At 33.8% G+C, this 20,679-nt stretch overlaps 1 protein-coding gene across 1 annotated transcript in view; it reads right to left on the bottom strand.

The window, feature by feature from the left end:
- Positions 1 to 564: 564 nt before the first annotated feature.
- The window catches only part of LOC126106278 (trypsin 3A1-like), a 112,123-nt gene continuing 92,008 nt past the window's right edge, over positions 565 to 20,679 (bottom strand). The window contains exons 5-6 of the mRNA XM_049912500.1: positions 6,219 to 6,317; positions 565 to 632 (exon numbers count right to left, since the gene is read on the bottom strand). Of these exons, the coding sequence (XP_049768457.1) occupies positions 565 to 632; positions 6,219 to 6,317 (167 nt within the window). The remainder of the gene's footprint in view (positions 633 to 6,218; positions 6,318 to 20,679) is intronic.

Below are 20,679 nucleotides of genomic sequence, written 5' to 3' on the forward strand. Positions count from 1 at the left end.
CTGAAATAGTTTCTTATTGCAGCTCGTGCTGTTTCATAGAAGAATTTCTACTATTTCAATGTGCAAAAGGAATTATGAACTCACATCTGCATAATTAATAACAATAATGAAAAATGGAAAGCAACTATGCAGATGTCCATCATGTAGCCATATTTACACATTAATTTGCTATATGAAACTTGTATGGACTCATCCATATCACTATGAGTTATCATGCAAATTATCCATGGAACATGAAACAAACTATCTAAGTAACCATCTAAGTAACCAACTCCTCACCACCAATATTCCTGGTGTCCCACCCCCCACTGTTCAAGATATCACATATGTTTTATCATTAGTGTGCTCCAGAAAATTTCTCTTTTTGAACAGCTACATAACCTCCAACAGCAATTCTTATCAACTCAATCTGCTTACCATGTTACCTACTCTGTAAAGCAGTTGCAATTCCTCTTAAGCCATCTTGATATTCTTGTCTGAAATGGTGCCCGATCCTATTAAGTAACATCCATTCCCTCTAATTTGCATGCTACCCCCAAGCTTTATCCTTTCATTTACCTTTCACTAAACATTCTGACTACTGCCCAGCATCATTTGCATGTCATCCAACACTTCACACATATTCCCAAAACCTGTAGCCAAAATGGGAGTTTCAGTAGGCCATGTGTCATTTGCCCAAACACTTATTCAATCTTCATGTCAAGAACCTCATGTATATCACTTACTTCAAGAGTATGACAGTAACAGGTGTCACCGACTGTATCAGTCTCAAATACTCTGCTTTCAAAGCCTTCATTGTACACATTAACCAGATTGCCCCCAATACACATTATTCCCACAGCTGTTAACATGAATAGACGCTTCCTTGGCAAACTTGACCAGTGGCGTCTTGTTTCTATCACTCTAAGAGCTGACCAGGTTCCCTTACCCCAGTACATTTGACCTGAAAACAGTCCCCTCTGACACCATCATCACCTCAACCAACCACCTACAATGAATGTCACCAATCCATTTGCAAGTGATCATATTCCCATCCTTTTCTCAATAGCTTACACAACATTCAAAAACACAAGGGCATACCACTGATCCTCCATCAATGTCACACAAGTTTACTGCAATACCAACACCATCTATACCCACATTGAAAGCCACAAAATTACTCTGAAAAAACCATATTGCAGAACTCACATGAGACACCCTACACTGCCTCTGTCCTCATGACATGTCTCAAGCCACAAGTCGACCAAACACCAAGATAGCAATCCCATAACTATTGATTTAAACCACCATAGCAGACTATTACTGCAACTATTAACAGGACATATCTAAATCTACACTTACATGGTGGGTGTCCCAAACACTAGAGGAATACTCTACAATAGGTCACTCTGTTCTTTATGTGGCCTCCTTTATAGATGAGCTACTCTTTAATACGCTTCCAGCAACCTGAAGTGAACCATTCACCTTCCTTGCTATCAAACTTACGAGGGTTGTTCGATGCTACATTGGTTTGCACAGTTATCCCCAGACATTTAATAGAAATGACTGTGTCAAGTAGGACACAACTAACAGAGCATTCCAGATTTACAGGATAGTTTTCCCTACTTATCTGTATTACCTTATATTTTTCTAAACTTAGAGCAAGCTGAAACACATTACACAATTAAAAAGTCATCCTATATCCTCCAACCATTATTCGACGACACTTTCCCATATAGTACAACATCATCAGCGAACAGTCGCTGCTGACCAACCTATCGGTCGGCGTTTGTGCATACAAAGTACCTTGGAACATGTTTCCACATTTGGAGAAACGTTAGTTTTCTGGAGTGATTTTTGTAATTTTTGAAAAGCCTGCAGCCCCTAAAGAGTGAATGGCAACATGTAAAAATACATGAAATTGATAGATCTTATAGATTTTTACAGTCATCCATGGAAAATTTCTTCATTATTTTCTTACTATGCACAGAAGGGCAAGACAGTATCGCATCGGTCACTGTTCAAAATGAGTTCTCTCATGCATTATAATTCTAATTATTTCTAATTTGCTGCCCATCATCAGTGCAATGCAAAATGACGCTAAAAGACTGTTCCTTGTATAATTGGTGGTGAAATCATAATATACATAACATATCAGTTATCATTCCTTGCACACAAAATAGTTGTAAAAACATTTTAATTTTGCTCATAAATTTCTGATCTATTTGGTGGCAAATGTGTTAAATGCATTTAATTGTATAGATATGAATCTCATGTACAGAGTCAGTTCTCAGATTTGCTTAAGCACCCAATCACTCCATCGTTAACATAATATGGAAAGATACAAAATTCATATTGACATAAGAGACTTGGGAAATGACATCTCACTAATCCCTCATACTTGAAATATGATGAATCTGATTCTATTGATTACAGCACATATCAGAGCGATTCTTATAGTGAAAACATCGCAGACTATTTAACTACCAGAACATAGATAACTAAATGCAAGGAAAGAACTGTATTTTAATTAATAATGAAGTAATTAAAAGTCACACTGTATCATTAAATATTGGAGATACCATAAGGAAGATTTTTAAGAGATATTGTAACCTATATGTACAAAACTAATGTGATTGTACCAGTAAACAGCTTTTACACCTTCATATTCTATGCAGTAATTAGTCATGTTCGTATATTAATGTGCATCATGTTGTAATCTTATTTTAAATCAGTTAGGGACAACAAAAGACTTGGAACATAAACTGAATGGAATGGATAGTTTCTTGGAAAAAGGTAACAGAATTAACTGAATTAAATCTATTTATAATGAGGACTGCTGCCAGTCTGAAAACAGCAGCAACAGTATTTCTGAAAATAAGAATTTTATTAACATTGAGTGTGAAATTCAGTGTAAGGAGGTCTTTCCTGAAGACATTAGTCAAGAATGTTGTCCTCTGTGGAAGTGAAATATCGAAGAAAAATATCTGTGAAGTGTAAGCTTGAATTCCATTTTTTACCACCTTCCATGAGCAACTGAGAAGATGACAATCCATTATACCACCTTTCATAGGCTTTTCTTCCACGAGACGATTCGAATAATATGTCACACGCCATACTTTGGGCGTAGCAGACTTAATTTGCAAATCACACGATAATGAAAGTGTACATGGCTGCTTGGAATACGATACCAAATAATCCCTTGCCCCATTCGTGTGTACATATATTTTGGTAGCAATTCAGACATGGAACTGAGAGGAGGTGATGAGCTGTGATGCAGCTTTTTCTGTAAAAGCCTTTTTTTCAGTTACTGTGTCACAGGATAGGGATGGGTCATAAATATAGCGCCCGGGAGGGATGCAGCAAGAGCCTCGACAGAGCTGCAAAGCTTGTTTCGCCACAGGGTGTCTACAGTGTGTTTACTGCCTCAGGTGTCCAAAAGTAGAGGAAACTGTGCAGTTCAGACTAATTGGATGGGCTGTAACTTCGGATGCAAAGAACGGAATACGTAATTAAGATGGCAAGTGGCACTCACGTGAGCAGTATATGATCTCTACACATACAAATGAATCTCGTAGAACGCTCTATAATTGGCGGAACAGTCTAAAACTTTCGAGTGGAGGGAGATCGCCCTATTTTCGTCATTTCTTTATGGAAGTGGAGTTACCAGATATGAGAATTGACAGTATTTTTAGTTAATCATATTGGTAGGGCCCCCTCCATCGGGCAGGCCGTTTGCTGGGTGCCGGTCTTTCAATTTGATGCCACTTTGGCAACCTGCAGTCGATGAGGATGATAGGATGATGATGAGGACAGGATAACACCCAGTCCCTGAGTGGAGAAAATTCCCCGACCTAGCCGGGAATCGGACCCGGGCAAAGAGGATTAACAATCTGTCACGCTGACAATTCAGTTACCGGGGGCAGACAGCACAATTGACAGTAATGTTTTGAGGGTGGCAGAAATAATTCCTGCAGTTTGGTCGGCAGACTCCAATTTTGGAACGTGGCAATGCTGTCCACAGCCAGCAGAGAGGTAGCTCAATACATGCAATTTGCAGACAGGAAAGTACTCTTTCTCTGTCTCTCCAGAATGTTGTGTTGATACACGGATTGCTTTATTCTGTGGTCACTTTGATCACAATGGACTCTAAATGGCTCAGCAATAAATAAGCTGAGAGTCTCGAATGTTCTCAAAGTAGAGACAGCAGGAAGAGTCATGTCAGTTAATGTGTTATTGCTAGGCAAGGGAGTCACTGTGCGCATCGCCTCACCAACCTGGGGTCAGTGATAGCAAACGTTTTGATGCAGTGAGGAATTGTGAATCTGTTAATGAAAGAAAGCTTTAGGAGTCACAAGTGCATAAAAGGTGTAGTGAGATGGCGTAATTTGGTTACTGTAAGCAGTTTCAAATATGCATGGGTTGCAGTAATTATGCAGCGATTGGTAGGCTTACACAGGATGCAGTGGCTTGGAGGGCTCTATGAAACCATTAATTGGAACAGGGTTCACAACAAAAAAAGCACTCCGTCTTCAGGCCACAAGTAGCCCATCGGGACCATCCGACCGGCATGTCATCCTCAGTTGAGGATGCTGATAGGAGGGGGGGGGGGGGGGGGTCAGCACACCACTCTCCCGGTCGTTACGATGGTTTTCTTTGACCGGAGCCGCTACTATTCGGTCGAGTAGCTCCTCAATTGGCATCACGAGGCTGAGTGCACCCCGAAAAATGGCAACAGCGCATGGCGGCGGGATGGTCACCCATCCAAGTTCCAGCCACGCCCGACAGCTCTTAACTTCGGTGATCTCACGGGAACCGGTGTATCCACTGTGGCAAGGTCGTTGCCACGTTCACCACAAAGCTGTCTTGTAAATTCAACTCAGTTAAACTCCCGTAAACAGTGGTCAAAACCAATAAAAGTGTTATTGTTTAATATTTTCCTCTGTTGCGCCTAATTTGCATTTCAATCTGCTTCTCAGACTAAAATAATGTTATTCTAACTGACTTGTCAGTTGTGACTGAGACACTGCTAACACGAAATAATTGGAAGTTACTGCCAAGCTCTCAAAGGATCTAGATGTGTGTGCCTGTAGATACTTGTTATTCAATATTTTCATACTGATAATGTGTCAGGCATGTCGGGTTGTTATGAAAGGGTGATTATTTTATTTCCATCAGTCAGGGTCTCTGGGCATCTCGTTATACAAATTTGGACGTGTAGAGGGGAGTAAGTTCATAATATTTTGAATGGGATCCCACGTCTGGAAACGTACCTTTTCTGTTCTACGACAATTTCAGTTAAGATGCGTAATATGTCAATGTCATGATAGATAGAGAAATATTTCAGAGTTGCTTATCCTGGTTGCAGTGGGGTACATAGGACGAAATGTAGTCTACTACATCAGACAGTCACCTGATGTGGAGTTGTATGCAAAACTTAATTTACAAAACTCTTGTAGACACAGAGGAAGATCTTCTAGCACAAGTTCTGGCCTCTGCACTAGAATCTGAAGAGACCCCAGGTGGGATGCTGAGTGTGTACAGGAGTGTGCTTCAGAGGTAGAATGTCTGTAACAACGTTGGTGGTCGCCACATCAGCCTGTAGTTCTAATGAGTCAGTAGTGTTCTGTACATACAGATGCTGGATTCCTTTTTGTTCTGGAATATGATGTGTGTTAACACAAATAAAAGTGTTTAAGTGATAAATGAATATTTCGTTTATGTTTCCTTTCAAACTGTTGCCTAATAATCGTACTGCGTTAGCCCCAATTCAATTCTTCAAGATGAAGTGGATAGTTAAATATCTGAGTTGAAACCATCATAGAATGGAAACGTCATATTTCCAGACATGGGTTCCTATTCAAAATACGATGTACTCACTCCCCTCTACAAGTCATACAAGGCTGTAACGGGAATTTCCGAACACCCTGCATATGCAAGTGAAACGAACAAGATTTCCTTACACTAGTTATGTAATATTTGCTAAACTATCAATTCCATAAAAAGTATATTTGAGAGTAGTCAACACTGGATAACGCTACTGATCGAAATGTGAATGTCTTTCTTAATATACAGATGGTCATTATTGAATTCCAGCTATATTTCGTTGCGCAAATAATAATAAATGCCTAACAATGCCATACTTTCCACTAAATGGCAAGGTATTCTATAGGTTCTAAATGACAGAAACAAACTTAATTCAGTGCTCCATCACAAATTAAAGTAAGTCGGCAACTTACCGTCACCTGTTTTTCCCCAACCGCTGAGCAAGGCAGTTTTTCCTACGAAGGTGTCATTGACCTCGTTGAAGGAAGGTAATGTGATCAGCTCAATGAAACCTTCAGGACAAAATGTTACATTATTTATACTGCAAACATTTTATGTTTGGATTGTCTATATCTAGAAAGCAGTACTACCTAACAAAGGACATAGATTGAAATAACACACCTATGCAATCCTCATGTTAGCTTGACAACAAGTCCTGACCAGTCACATTATGAGTTGGTAACACAGGTGGTTACCAGAATAATAGTGGCACGCCTTGAAAGCAGTCGCCAACTATTCCGCGAAAGTGTCCTTACAAGGGACTATTATTACAAAGTGATGAATATGGGACCATGCTACAACCACCTATGTACCGTCTCCTGTCAGGTCACACTTTCATCTGACATGTGGTTATGTATTCCTTTTTCTCTTCCCTTTCATCGTCTTAGTGGTATAGGAAGATGAATTAAGCTGAAGATAACAATCTATTGATACATAGTCAACCCGGATTTAGGAGACGTCGTTCTCGAGAAATAGAATTAGCTCTTTACACAGACGAAGTGTTGAGTGCTATCGACAAGGGATTTCAAATTAATGCCATATTTCTAGACATTCAGGCGGCCTTTAACAACCCTGCTTCACAAGCGGCTTGTAATCAAACTGCGTGCTTATGAAATATCGTCTCAGTTATGTGACTGAATTAATGATTTCTTGTGAGAGAGGTCACAGTTCACAGTAACTGACGGAAAGTCATCGAGATATCACAAGGTGATTTCTGGCAATCCCCAAGGTCGTGGAGGGGCTGTCTAAGTTTGTTTCCAGATAATATTGTCGTTTATCGTCTAGTAAAATCAAAAGATCAAAACAAATTGCAAAACGATTACAGATGATGGCTGTTGTGTGTTGTTCTTGTCTTCAGTCCAACGACTGATTTGATGCAGCTGTCCATGCTATTCTATCCTCTACAAGCTTCTTAACCTCCAAGTACCTACTACAACCTACATACTTCAGAATCTGCTTAGTTTATTCACCTCTTGGCCTCCCTCTACGATTTTTACCCTCAACTCTGCCTTCAAATACGAAATTGGTGATCCCTTGATGCCTCAGAACATGTCCTACCAACCGATCCCTTCTTTTAGTCAAGTTGTACCACAAATTCCTCTTCTCCCCAGTTCTATTCAGTACCTCTTCATTAGTTATGTGAGCTACCCTTTAATATTTAGCATTCTTTCAAAAGCTTCTATTCTCTTCTTGTCTAAACTATTTATAGTCCATGTCTCAATTCCATACATAGCTAGATTCAATACAAATACTTTCAGAAAGGACTACCTGACACTTAAATCTATTGTCGATGTTAACAAATTTCTCTTCTTCAGAAACTCTTTCCATGTCATTGGCAGTCTACCTTTTATTTCCTCTCTACTTCGAGCATTATCAGTTACTTTCCACCCCAAATAGCAAACCTCATGTACTACTTTACGTGTCTCATTTCCTAATCTAACTCCTTCAGCATTATCTGATTTAATTCGACTACATTCCATTATTCTCGTTTTCCTTTTGTTGGTGTTCATCTTACGTCCTCCTTCCAAGACACTGTCCATTCTGTTCAACTGCGCTTCCCAGTCCTTTACTGTCTCTGAGAGACTTACAATGTCATTGGCATCCCTCAAAGTTTTTATTTCTTCTCCATGGCCGGCCGCTGTGACTGAGCGGTTCTAGGCGCTTCAAGTCTGGAACCGCACTGCTGCTACAGTCGCAGGTTCGAATCCTACCTCGGGCATGGATGTGTGTGATATCCTTAGATTAGTTAGGTTTAAGTAGTTCTAGGTGTAGGGGACTGATGACCTCAGATGTTATGTCCCATTGTGCTCAGAGCCTTTTGAACCAAATTCTTCTCGGTGGATTTTAATTAATATTCCAAAATTTTTCTTTTGTTTCCTTTACTGCTTGCTCAATATATGGATTAAATAACATCCAGGATAGGCTACAACCCTGTCTCACTCCCTTCCCAACCACTGCTTCCCTTTCATGCTCCTCGACTCTTACAACTGCCATCTGGTTTCTGTACAAATTGTTAGTAGCCTTTCGCTCCCTGTATTTCACCCCCGCCACCTTCAGAATTTGAAAAAGAGTATTCTATTCAAGATTGTCAAAGCTTTCTCTAAGTCTACAAATGCTAGAAACGTAGGTTTCCCTTTCCATAATCTATCCTCTAAGGTAAGTAGTACGGTCAGTGTTGCCTCACGTGTTCCGGCATTTCTATGGAATCCAAACTGATCTTCCCTGAGTTCGGCTTCTACCAGTTTTTCTCCTCGTTTGTAAAGAAATAGTGTTAGTATTTTGCAGCCATGACTTATTAAACTGATAGTTCGGTAATTTTCACACCTGTTAACCGCTGCTTTCTATGGGATTGGAATTATTATATTCTTCTTGAAGTCTGAGAGTATTTCACCTGTCTCATACATCTTTCTCAGCAGATGGTAGAGTTGTGTGATGGCTGGTTCTCACAAGGCTATCTGTAGTTCTAATGGAATGTTGTCTATTCCCGGGGCTACAATAATGCCTTCACTATGCTGTTCATAGTAGCTTGTGTGTGTGTATTTATATACAATCTATGACATTCGGCAGCTTAAATGATATGACACGATGAAACAATTTATTTCTTGGTAAAATCGAGGACCTCATTCCTTCCTTCCCTAAAATAAATCGTATTTTGTATGTGTTGCTGATTTTACGTTTTCTAAAGAGCCATAGGTTCTTAATAAGACTTCTCATCGATTGCATTTTATTCTTATGGTCCATTTTCTTCTGTAAATGGAAAACACGACGTTACTTGATGACAATATACACATTATTATATATTTATAAGGCGCATCTAGAAAGTAAGTTACCCTAGTATTTTAAAACAAAGACAACATAGTTACATGAAAAACGTTATTGGCAACAGCCATAGCAAATGTTTGAGCTATTTTTAGACACAGTCACCAAAAGAATTGAGACATTCGTCATATTGTGAGATAAATTTTTGTGTCTGCTGCCTGTGGATAGAACCAGCATGCGATAGTCGTCTTCGGCTCTTAGTCGTTGTTAAAACGCTGGCCAAAGTACAGGAATTTCTTGAGGTTCAAGAAAAGATAGAAGTCCCTAGGAGCAAGATCAGAACTGTATACTGGATTACCAGACAGCTCCCAGCCGAACTTCTGCACAACAGTTGCTGTGCGCCGAGCCTTACGGGGCTGAGCACAACACCCACAGCGAGCATTCCAGTCCTTTTGTTCTGAACGGCACGTCGCAGTTTCAGCATTTTTTTTTTCAGTAATGGTCAGCATTCAGTGTGTCGACTCTGGGCAGAGAGTCATTGAGCAGAATGCCCTTACTGTCCCAGAAAACCGTGAACATTAGTTTCTGCACTAACAGTTGGAATCTCCTCCTGACTGGGAATCTGCAGAGATGCCAATGCATTGACTGTTGGTTGGTTTCTGAGGCCAAGTGACATACCCACATCTCATCGCTTGTGGCGAACTTATTGAGGAACTTGTAGCCATCACCATGATACTACTACAGAAAGCTCAGTGCTGCTCCAGAGCGTTTCATTTTGTAAGTAGTAAGTGGGTACATTCAGTGCACCAGGGGATTATTTAATGATCAAACCCACCCCGCCCAACAAAAATAAATATAAAAATTAAATCAGCAAATCATATTTGAAATTGAAAAGGTGCACAAGTTGCTCAAACTTAGTTTCGATAAACATTATTATGTTTTTCTTTAGTACACTCAGTAGTAGTAAGTGGTTAGGGTAAGTGCACTAAGGGATTATTTAATGGTCAGACCCACTCCACCCACAAAAATAAATGTAAAATTTAAATCAATAACAACTAACTCACATAATGAACTGCAAATTGTGAAATTCAATGTAATTTTGTAGTTCTTTCCATTCTTTTATATTTTAGTTTAATATTACCATCTTCAGAAATCTAACGTCACAGCTAGATATTATTTTATTAAAGGTGTCTGACAAAATACTTTTAAATTAATTATCAAGCTCAGTACAAGTTTTCTCCCTGTATCTAGTTTTTAAGTATTTAGAGTCTATAATGTAATACAATTCATTCACTTCTAGCTCACTAATCTCTTTAAACAAATTAGAATACTTGCATTATGAAGCTTCTTCAGTAGAGCATCCATTTATATGGAATAATTATACACTTAGAATCGACGTCCTTAACACATATGGCTATGTAGGCAATTGTATCTTTCGGAATTTTATCATTAAAATGGCAACTAATTTCATTTTAGCCTTCTGTATGGCTAACATATTCATTCTCACAGATAATTTTCAATAAAACTGAAGGGATTTACAGTGACAACATCGTTCAGTCAAGTGACACTCTTCAAATTTAGGAAACCATCACATGCTTTTAATAAGTATTTAGTGGTTATAGGTTCCACATTTCTTGACAAAAAACATCGTTTCATCCATTCCTTATTTAGATGTTTGGTAATTTAACTTGACTGAATAAAGAAGAATCAATTCACTGATTATTTTCTGTGTTATTCTGAAACATAACAAAACTAAAATTAGGTATATCAAAGTCTGAGGAATTATAATAATTATTAATTTCTTGTTCAAAACTTCTTTTTCCTTCTAATCCGGCTATTTCAATTGTTTGTGACTCAAAGAAAGAAAATAAAATTTTTGGAAATTTTAGTCTTCCTTCTTCTAGCTCTAGTGAATATTGTGGTTCATATTTTGCGACATGAGTACGAATTTCCATAGATTCTACTATGATTTTACCTTCTTTTGGAAGTTAACCTTCAATATTTCCATTTCAGAATTGTTTCAGCCTGTCTTTGAATAGCATTCTTTGAATAGCATCTCCAGCACTTGAACTCCAAGTAAAAATTACTGTTAACTCCCTTCTCAAGTTACTTCTTTACATCACATGCGGACAGATGAAGAAATGAATGGATGCTACATTCTAGACCAAATATTGTTTCATTTCTTTGTGGTGATGTACTTGAACAGCTTTGACACATTGTTATCAATTAATTTTTTATTCGATTTAGCATCATATGATGGAAACTTAGTACCATCAGCTGCAATAATACTAAAGCTCATGTAAACTGATAAACTCCAATATTTTTATTAATCTCTGTGTACTTGCTATGGGGATTGAGATTATTTTTAGTCTTCTCATTCAGTGGGAATGGGTAAACTGATAACTCTGGATTTTGTCCATGATTTAATAAGGATAAAATTTATTAAGTCATTTCTAAAATTACTGTTAAATAAGCAACATTAAAGTCAATAAAATTATCATTTTCATCAGTTACAGTAATTTGTAAATCTTGAATAGGCTTAAAAAATGGAACATGTACAGAATAGTTTGGTCTACCAAACGCTGTATATGGTTGATGAGAAATAATATTTCTTTGTATGAGTAAGTGTGCAGGTTGAGTGCACTAGGAGATAATTTAATGAGCAAACACAATGCACCCAAAAAATAAATATAAAAATCAAAAGATTGAAAATTTAAATAAAAATTATTCAAACAATGAGCTCTAGATCATGGAATTCGCTATCATTATTTTAGTTGCCCCAATTCCTTTAGACTTTAGTTTAATATTACTTGATTCAAAAAATTGAAAGTCCCAGTTAGTTTTTATTTCATTAAACCTGTCTGGCAAAATAATTTTAAATATACTACCAAGCACCATACAAATTTTCACTCCTTGTAATCTAATACAATTTATTTATTTACTTCTAGATCACAAATATTCTTAAAAAAATTAGAGTTCATTGTATTATATAGCTTCTTCAGTAGCATATCCATACAATAAAAAATATTAATATTCAAAATTGTCACTCAAATTTCTATGCTGAGCACCATATGTTAAATTTTTCTTGCTATGCATGACTGTGTTAACAACTGTATATTTCGGAATTTTGTCATTAAAAGTAGCAACTAGTTTCATTGCAGTTTTTTGTATGGCTTGCATATTCATTCTCCTAGACATATTTATAAAAAAAGAGGTCAATTTTCAATAAAACTGACGATTTTACATTGACATCATCATTCCACTGAGTGACTCTCTTAAAATCGAGGAAAGCATCATATGCTATCAGATAATTATTTGGTGGATCAAGATTCCGTAATTCTTGAGGATTCACTGCATTTCTTACTTTTTCACATAGATATTTTGTAATTTAGCATGACTGAATAAAGAAGAAAACGTTAGGTGATTACTTTTCGATTAGTTAGGAAAACAACTAAAATAAGGCATATCTGATAGTGCAGAATTATAATAATTAGTAATATCTCATTCAAAATTTCTTTTCCCTCTAATCTGGCTATGTCAACTGTTTGTGATTTAAAGAAATGTGAATATTCTCGTTCATACTTTACAATAGGAACACGAATTTCCATAGATTTCACTCCATTTTACCTTCGTTTGGTTAGTCTATCTTTTACTTCAATTCCAATGTCATTTTTATCAGCCCATCTAAAAATAGCAAATAGCATCTCCAGCACATGAACTCTAAGTAAAAATTACTGTTAACTCCCCATGCCATGCAACTTCTTGAAAATTCCAGCAAACAAATCTAGTGGACAAAGCACTTCATTTTCCTTTCTTTTAATCTTACATTATTAAGGATATGACTTTCCATAGTTAAATCACTGGCTATAGTCAAAGTTAATCTCATAAAGACAGATAAAGAAACGAATGGATGTTCCATTCTAGACAAAATATTGTTTCCTTTCTTTATACTGGTGACCTCGAACAACTTTGGCAGATAGTTATCAACAAATTTTTATTGGGTTTTGCAACATATGAGGGGTAATCTGTACCATTTCTGCAATATCACTAAAACTTATATAGAATTATGCATGGTTGGGATGAACCAATCCATTTCCAACACCAATATCAATTTCTTTGTTTTTGTTGGGGAGATTCAGATTATTTTTAGTCTTCTCATTGACTGGGAATGAGTAAAACAGATAACTCTCGATTTTGTTCAAGATTTATCAAGGAAAAAATTTATTAAGACATTTCTAAATTATTGTTACATGATTATCATTGAAGTCAATCAGATTACCATTGTCATCAGTTATGGTAATTTCTAAATTCTGAATAGGTTCAAAAATTAGAATAATACAGGATAATGTGACTCATGAATTACTGATTCACCAAATGCTGCATTAGAATTAGAAGTGGGACACTGTCCTCAGCCTGCTTCAGCTGGCACTGTCTTAGGCATGGATAACAATCGTTGGGGAGTGTAAAAATATTAATTCTTATAAATTTTTTATCTGTATAAACGAACAACTTTACAACTGATTATACATGGCTACCAAATGGCAAAACTAAACCAAAATCAATTAAGATTAAGTTAAACAATGAAAGACTATGTAGTATCGAACCATTTTAAACCTATGTTCAAAAAAAGAAAAGAGAAAGAAACAGAAAAAAACTGGTTTAAATTTACTCACTACATTAGGAATTCCTGTAGTGAAAAAGATTATTGAGTAAGTAACGATAAAGAAAGAAGGAAAAAGACTAACACAACACAAAGCTAGATTTCTTCAATTGCTATTAGCAGCATTACCTTATTTTGCAATAATTGGTTCCCCTTCTGGTGGTTCTGCAGCAATTTCAAATGCAGTAATAAACAAGAGAAAAGGTGATACAGAGTTGGAAGAACAGAAAAGACATAATGAAGTAAAGGAAAAGAAATACACTGGTGCTAGAAAAAAATTTCAATGAGCAGTTGAATTCTATGCTAATGCATAAGTAATTTCGATATAGAAAAATTACTTAAACATTTAAAAAATAAATATTTTGGTGACTCTTTTATGATTCCTAGAGAATACAAATCTGGAATAGTTAATTTAGATACATCTGATCATGTTGGTTCTCGTTGTTATTATAAGAATATTGATATAAAATTTGTTTAATTCATTTTGTGGTAATACAACAATTTAACCAGTTAATTATTTAGGAAAAAATGATTTGTACCACAATGCTAACAGAATACAAAACATAAATGAAGTAATTTGTGGTCATTTATGTCTATTTATGGTAAAATTGCTGCCAGAAAATACAAAATTAATGATATTTTGAATATAATAAACAGACATTTTTACAAATAAGACCAATAACGATTTATATTAGAATCATTACATACAAAACTTAACAATGAATTAATTTCAAATTTTAAAGATTTCCAATCAAAAAGCAATAGATCCACAAGCAAATAATGTAATTCAACAATTTACGAAAAAATTAATGGTATTTTCAAAATTACTAGAGATTATATTGGGTTTAAAGGTAGAAGAATTGTGAATGTTAATGAGTCAATTGATGCAAAGGATGTAATGAACAAACATTTACATAATGAGTTATGAAGTGTTACAAATCCTAAACATACAAGAATTCTAACAGTTGAATAATTATGTCAGTAAAACTAATCTAACTGATTACTTTACAAAAACACCAGAAAAATGCTTTATAGATTATTTCTCAAAAACAGGTTTATTCAGTACTTAAACTATTTAAGTAACCTTTAAAAAAGTGTATGATAAACAAATTCTTGCATTTAGTTTTATGACTGGAGGCATACGAAATATACACAATTTCGAGTACAAGTTTATTTACAAAAAATTGTTATTATTGCTCGAAATATATATAATGTATTATCTTTTAATGACTCTGATACCACACAAAGTGTTTCCGATACCTATGTGAAATGGCTCCTACTCAGTCAATAATAACAAAAAGATCAAACTTTCTCATTATAAGATTAAAAGATTGTGTTAAAACTGTTCCAGTTGATGCAATGTTAATTATATTTAGTGAAATAATTTAAATCTTATTTTTATCCTATATAAATGGATAATCATACTCAGTTGTACTGTTTGAAGTATAAAAATTTTATTAAAGCACATAATCCTCATAGATTAACAACGAAATATGAATGACACGGAACTGAAGTTCATTGTACGTATGTACAACTAAAAAGAGTAACTTTGTTAAATAATTTTGTAAGTGAAGGAGGTCACCAGAACCGATTTATGTTGATGATAAATTTATTAATGAATTACATAAACCAATGAGAAAATTTTTTAAAAGAAGAAGTTTTGTTTCACATGGTATATCTAATTTATAGCAAGCAGATTTAGCTGAATTGGACTCTGGAAAACTAAAATGAATTTCGAAATAAATAAAGGATATAAATACTCGTCAACTGTTATGGATGTTTTTTTCAAAATTTGCTTGGGCAATTCCAGTTATAAATGAAACAGGGAAAAATATAGCTGATTCTTTAAAAAAATATTAATTGCTAGAAAACCTAGAAATTTACAAACAGAGAAGGCAAAGAATTTTATAACACAGAATTTCTTGAAATAACGAAAAAATATAACATTAAACATTATTCAGCGTTTAGTGTATTAAAAGCATCTGTTGTTGAACGATTTAACAGAACATTAAAAGAAAATATGTGGAAAAATGTTCTCTTGAAGGAAATTATAAATGTGTGGAACTAGTTTCGCTATTAGTTGACGAATATAACAACACAAATCATACAACTATAAAAATGAAACAAACAGAAGTGAAGGAAAAGAATTATTTACCTGTTACTATTGTGTCTAATGTAAAAGCGAAATTTAAAATAAGAGATAATGTCAGAATTAGTAAACTTAAAGAACTTTTGTAATGTCAGAATTAGTAAACTTAAAGAACTTTTGGATAAAGGTTCTACAGCTAATTGTCAACAGAAATTCTCAGAATTGAGATGTTATTCATTCTAATCCAGTCACATACAAATTGAATGATATTGAATGATATTTTTATGAACAAGAATTACAGAAAACACAATATCCAGATGTATATCTTGTTGAAAAAGTTTTGGGAAAGAAAGGAGGTAATGTTTATGTTAAATGGTTGGGTTTTGATAATTCACATAATAGTTGGGTAAATAAAACAGAAGTAATTTTATAAAATATTAATAAAAACTCTTCTATATAATTTCCTACACTAAGAATGAAAATATTTTCACTTTTATTCTTTCTAGCTGTATTTTATCTGATTGAAGAGACCTCCCTCTATATTCATATATATTTTAATTGGTGAAAGTCTGAATTACTTGTAAATTCTCAAGGAGACGAAATTTGTATTGTTGATGAATACATTAATAAACAGACTTATATTAATCCAGTCTGATCAAGATTCACTAAAACATTAATCAATTCTTCTTGTGTATAGTCATTGGAAATATTAAAATAATTGTTGTGACAAACAACCATTAAATTTTCTTTCATTCTTTGGTATAAATTTATTAACTTATGATCATATTCAAGTCTCAATGTTTCTTCACAGTCTGAATGTCTATCTATAATTGCATATAACTGTTTCACACATTTCTTAATTGTGTTCTAACGAACTAATTAGTATATTCACATTCATCATCAAATAATTTTAAAGGAGAAACATGTCTCAAATTAAAATCTTGAGTTGGTGTAACTACATGCAGCTATATACCTCTAATTATTTCATTTTCCTCATTGATTTGTTCTCTTTAGTTTAGAATGGCTTCTCTTCTTTTCTTCAGAACACAGGTAGCCATTTCTTTATCAGTAAGACACTGCTGGTTACACTTTATTTCTCTGTATCTTTTAATAACTTTCCCTTAACATTATCATCTAAAGCTTTTCTAGAGAAAATATATCACTCACATCTTTAGCTTTAAACCATGGATTAGGCCTGACTTTCTTTAAGATGAATTTTGGTGAAGAAGATTCTTTATATCTTTAATCAATTCGTATGGAGGATGATTATACAAAATATTGAAATAATTTCGATGGCAATTATTTCTTAATGTGTCTTTCATTCAATGATACAAATTTACTGAATTTTGTACATAACTAGTTCTTCAAAATGCTTAGCAATTTAGGTGTCGATTTCTGATAATATCTTTTTGTTTTGCGTATTTTTAAATTTTGCATCGATAATATAATATTCATAATTAAAATCATATCATCATGAAGTAACAAAATTAGGTCTCACATTTGCATGATGTAATTGAGGAACAATACGAGGTAAAAATGTATTGATTTCTTCATTTCTTCTGTTTATTACATCAAAAGCCATATCAATACTTTCTTTCAAAAATTTCTACTCGTTTTTCATACAATTTCTCTATATTCTCTAGTTGTTCTGTACCTTAATTCTTGTATCTATTTGATTTCTATAGGCATCTATCATTTCATTTCTAATCTTGTATTCGCTATGTTCGCAAATTGCTGGTAAAACGTCTTGTGTAACCCAGTTTCTGAATGCTTTGCTTCTTGGTTTTGCGATTTGAAAATTAAAAAATGTTAGCCCCATTCATTGATTAATATTGATGATTTTTCATTAACTCTTAATCCCGAGGTGGCCTTGGTGTATAAATTTTTAAATGTAATTCTATCTTATATATCCACATGTGGCCTAACTGCATAGTCAGTGTCTTCATAATCTAATACTTCAGCAACAACTTTTGCTTTAAGACATGGGCTATTATTTTCACCAATAATCACAAGTGCTTACTTACCATTATGTGGAAGCTTGTTATTAACAAGTTCTATGATTGACTCCATTTATATAGAATAAAAATATATTACATAAATTAAAAATCTTTAGTGGTCCATTCAAAATTTCGTAATAAATATATTTTTCTCTTCTCATTTATTTAATCAACAATATCACTGGACTGGTCACATTATTTCTAAATGAAATAAGACTGTTGAAGTGAATATTGTACATTTCTTTACTTTAATCTGCTCTGTGTACAACAAAATAAATATTTAGCATATGATCTACTAATTTATAATCTGTACATTTATATATTCTACCATAAAATACTTTACTTTCAATAGGTCTTCCACTTTTATAACTCGAATATCTTCCTGAAAGATGATTTTTGTAGAATACAGCACCAAAATAATTTTTCTTGGCATATTTCTTGGATCTGGCAATGTAAATAAATTGTTGTTTCTACAGCTCTACTACATCAGAAACTATTTCTCAGTTGTAGACGTTCTTTGTCTTTGCGTTAATTTCTGTTGCCTGTTCTACAATAATGTTTTACAATTTATCTTTTTCATCAATTGCCTTATACTGCAGATAATTGAGTAATTTTGTTCTAAGGGAATGTAATATTTTATTACTCTTTTATACTGTTTGGAATGAGTGTCATTACAAAATTTTAAAATTTTCAATATTTCATAAAATACATTTTGTCTGAACAAGATTACTTGGTCTTAATGTTTTAATTTCATTTTTAATGTATTCACATTCTAATGCTAAAGTACTGTCATAATTAATTTGTTTGTTTGGTATTTCATTATGTTTAAGAGATTTAAGATAACCCCTTTCTCCAGGAAGGAAATTTTTCCATCAGGTGTTCCATGTAGAAAAGTTAAAATATCATTTGTAGTTAATATATTTTTCCCTTTAAACAATGGAGCCTGAATATCTTTAAACCATGTATCTAAATTTAATTTATAATTATTCTTCTGAATAAATTCTAATATATCCATTGTATTGCAAATAACATTAGATGCACTTGAAACCACTTCATCTGCCACTGTAAGTGGCACCCTTTATATAGAATAATAATATATTAGATAAAAGTATTAACAATAATTTCCTTAATTGTGTGCGCAATTTATTTTTCATGAAATGTGTATTGTACTGCAAAATCTTAAATAAAATATAAAATACACAGTAAAAATGTTAGTGAAGGTAAAATTAAGAGTGTAAATATTTTATGTATACAATTATCTAGACCACAGCAACAAGAAAGTGGGTTCATTTATTAAGGATTAATTTACATGTAAGTAATCAAAAGTAGTCTTAATAAATGGAAGTCAAGAAATGTAAAGACTGTGAACTGGAGAAATCAGTTGATATCTTTCACTTATATAAACTTGTAAAGGATAAAAATTCACATATTTATAAGGAATGTATTAGAAACTACGAAAACAGTAGATGTAGTAAAGTATTTTGTTTCTGTGGAAAAGCTACCACATCTGATTAATCTAAGAAATATATCAAACAAATTTCATATGAGGAGCAATTTAAAATATTGTTATCCATAGAGAATGATGATTGCGATGAGTCACCAAAAAATACATTGGTTGTCAAGAAATTAAAGAGTTCAGTTATTTTTACCTAATTCCTACATCTAGGGAAAAACATTTAAGTAAATGTAGGATTTTTCAAAGATAAGATAAAAAGAAAAATGGAGTGTAATTGTGGAAAAGAAATAAATACAGGTCATCTCAAAGAAAGATATACAGTCAGTGAACCATATAAAATTGATGGAAGGTAAAATTTAATTACGACATCATTTTTTCATTTCTCACTGTTTGCAAACGTCCTCACGTTTTGCAAACATAATTTTTTTATCCTTAATAAATAAATAAATTAATTAATTTTATTATTTCATGTAATTTATCTCCACATACAAGGACTCTGGATAATCTGAACGCAAGGTAACTCAAAGCTCAAGCAAAAAATCTTAGTATTAGAGGATACAGCAAATTAAAGAAATCAGAGATAATTAATACTATTGGGTTACTATAGTCGAAAAAGACTAGATCAAGACCACAACAAGTACCTAATATAAATTATTTATTCAAATTTGATGAGGATATTGAAAAAACTCGACGACATACAGAAGAAAAAATAGTGAGATTACATCAATTTATCCATTCAGTACCAAACTATATGACCAAGAAACAGAGGCTGAGCCATCTAAAAAGCATTTATTTGAGATTAAAGAAATAAGATTGACATTTAATGAAAAATTTCAAGCTTTCTTCTGATGAGTATAAAATTATCTGTAATGATGCTAAACTCGGTATTGTTCGTCAGAAAACTGTTTATATAACGATGGCTCTCCATTCTATGGTTAAAGTAGCAAAAAAGAACTAATCATAGAAAATGAGGTAGGTTGAATATAACCTTCAAAAATGTTTTAACCAGTGCCTGCAGGGTGTAAACATCTAAGAATACTTGAGAATCTGTTCGTTTTCTGTAATGATATCAGAGATATATTAATGTCTGATGAGAGTAATTACATAGCAGATGCCTCATCTAATACACAAATGATTGCGATTCCTAGAGGATGAAAACGTAAAAAAATAATAAATATAGCTGATGTTAATAAGATTAAAGATGTATTACTAGACTTAATATTAATGATGATTTGTGTCATCATTGATCAATAATAGTGACATTAACATACCAAACAAAAACAAGATTAGAGAAGGAGATAAACAGAGGTTACAAAAAGAGTTAAGTGAAATATTATGTAGTGAGTTGGTTGAATGTAACGAAGAAGGCTTTGCTTTAGATGAGATTAAAAATGTTGAAGAATTGTTGGGCATT

Source organism: Schistocerca cancellata, chromosome 10, assembly GCF_023864275.1.
Source record: "Schistocerca cancellata isolate TAMUIC-IGC-003103 chromosome 10, iqSchCanc2.1, whole genome shotgun sequence".
In the NCBI taxonomy this organism is placed as follows: domain Eukaryota; kingdom Metazoa; phylum Arthropoda; class Insecta; order Orthoptera; family Acrididae; genus Schistocerca; species Schistocerca cancellata.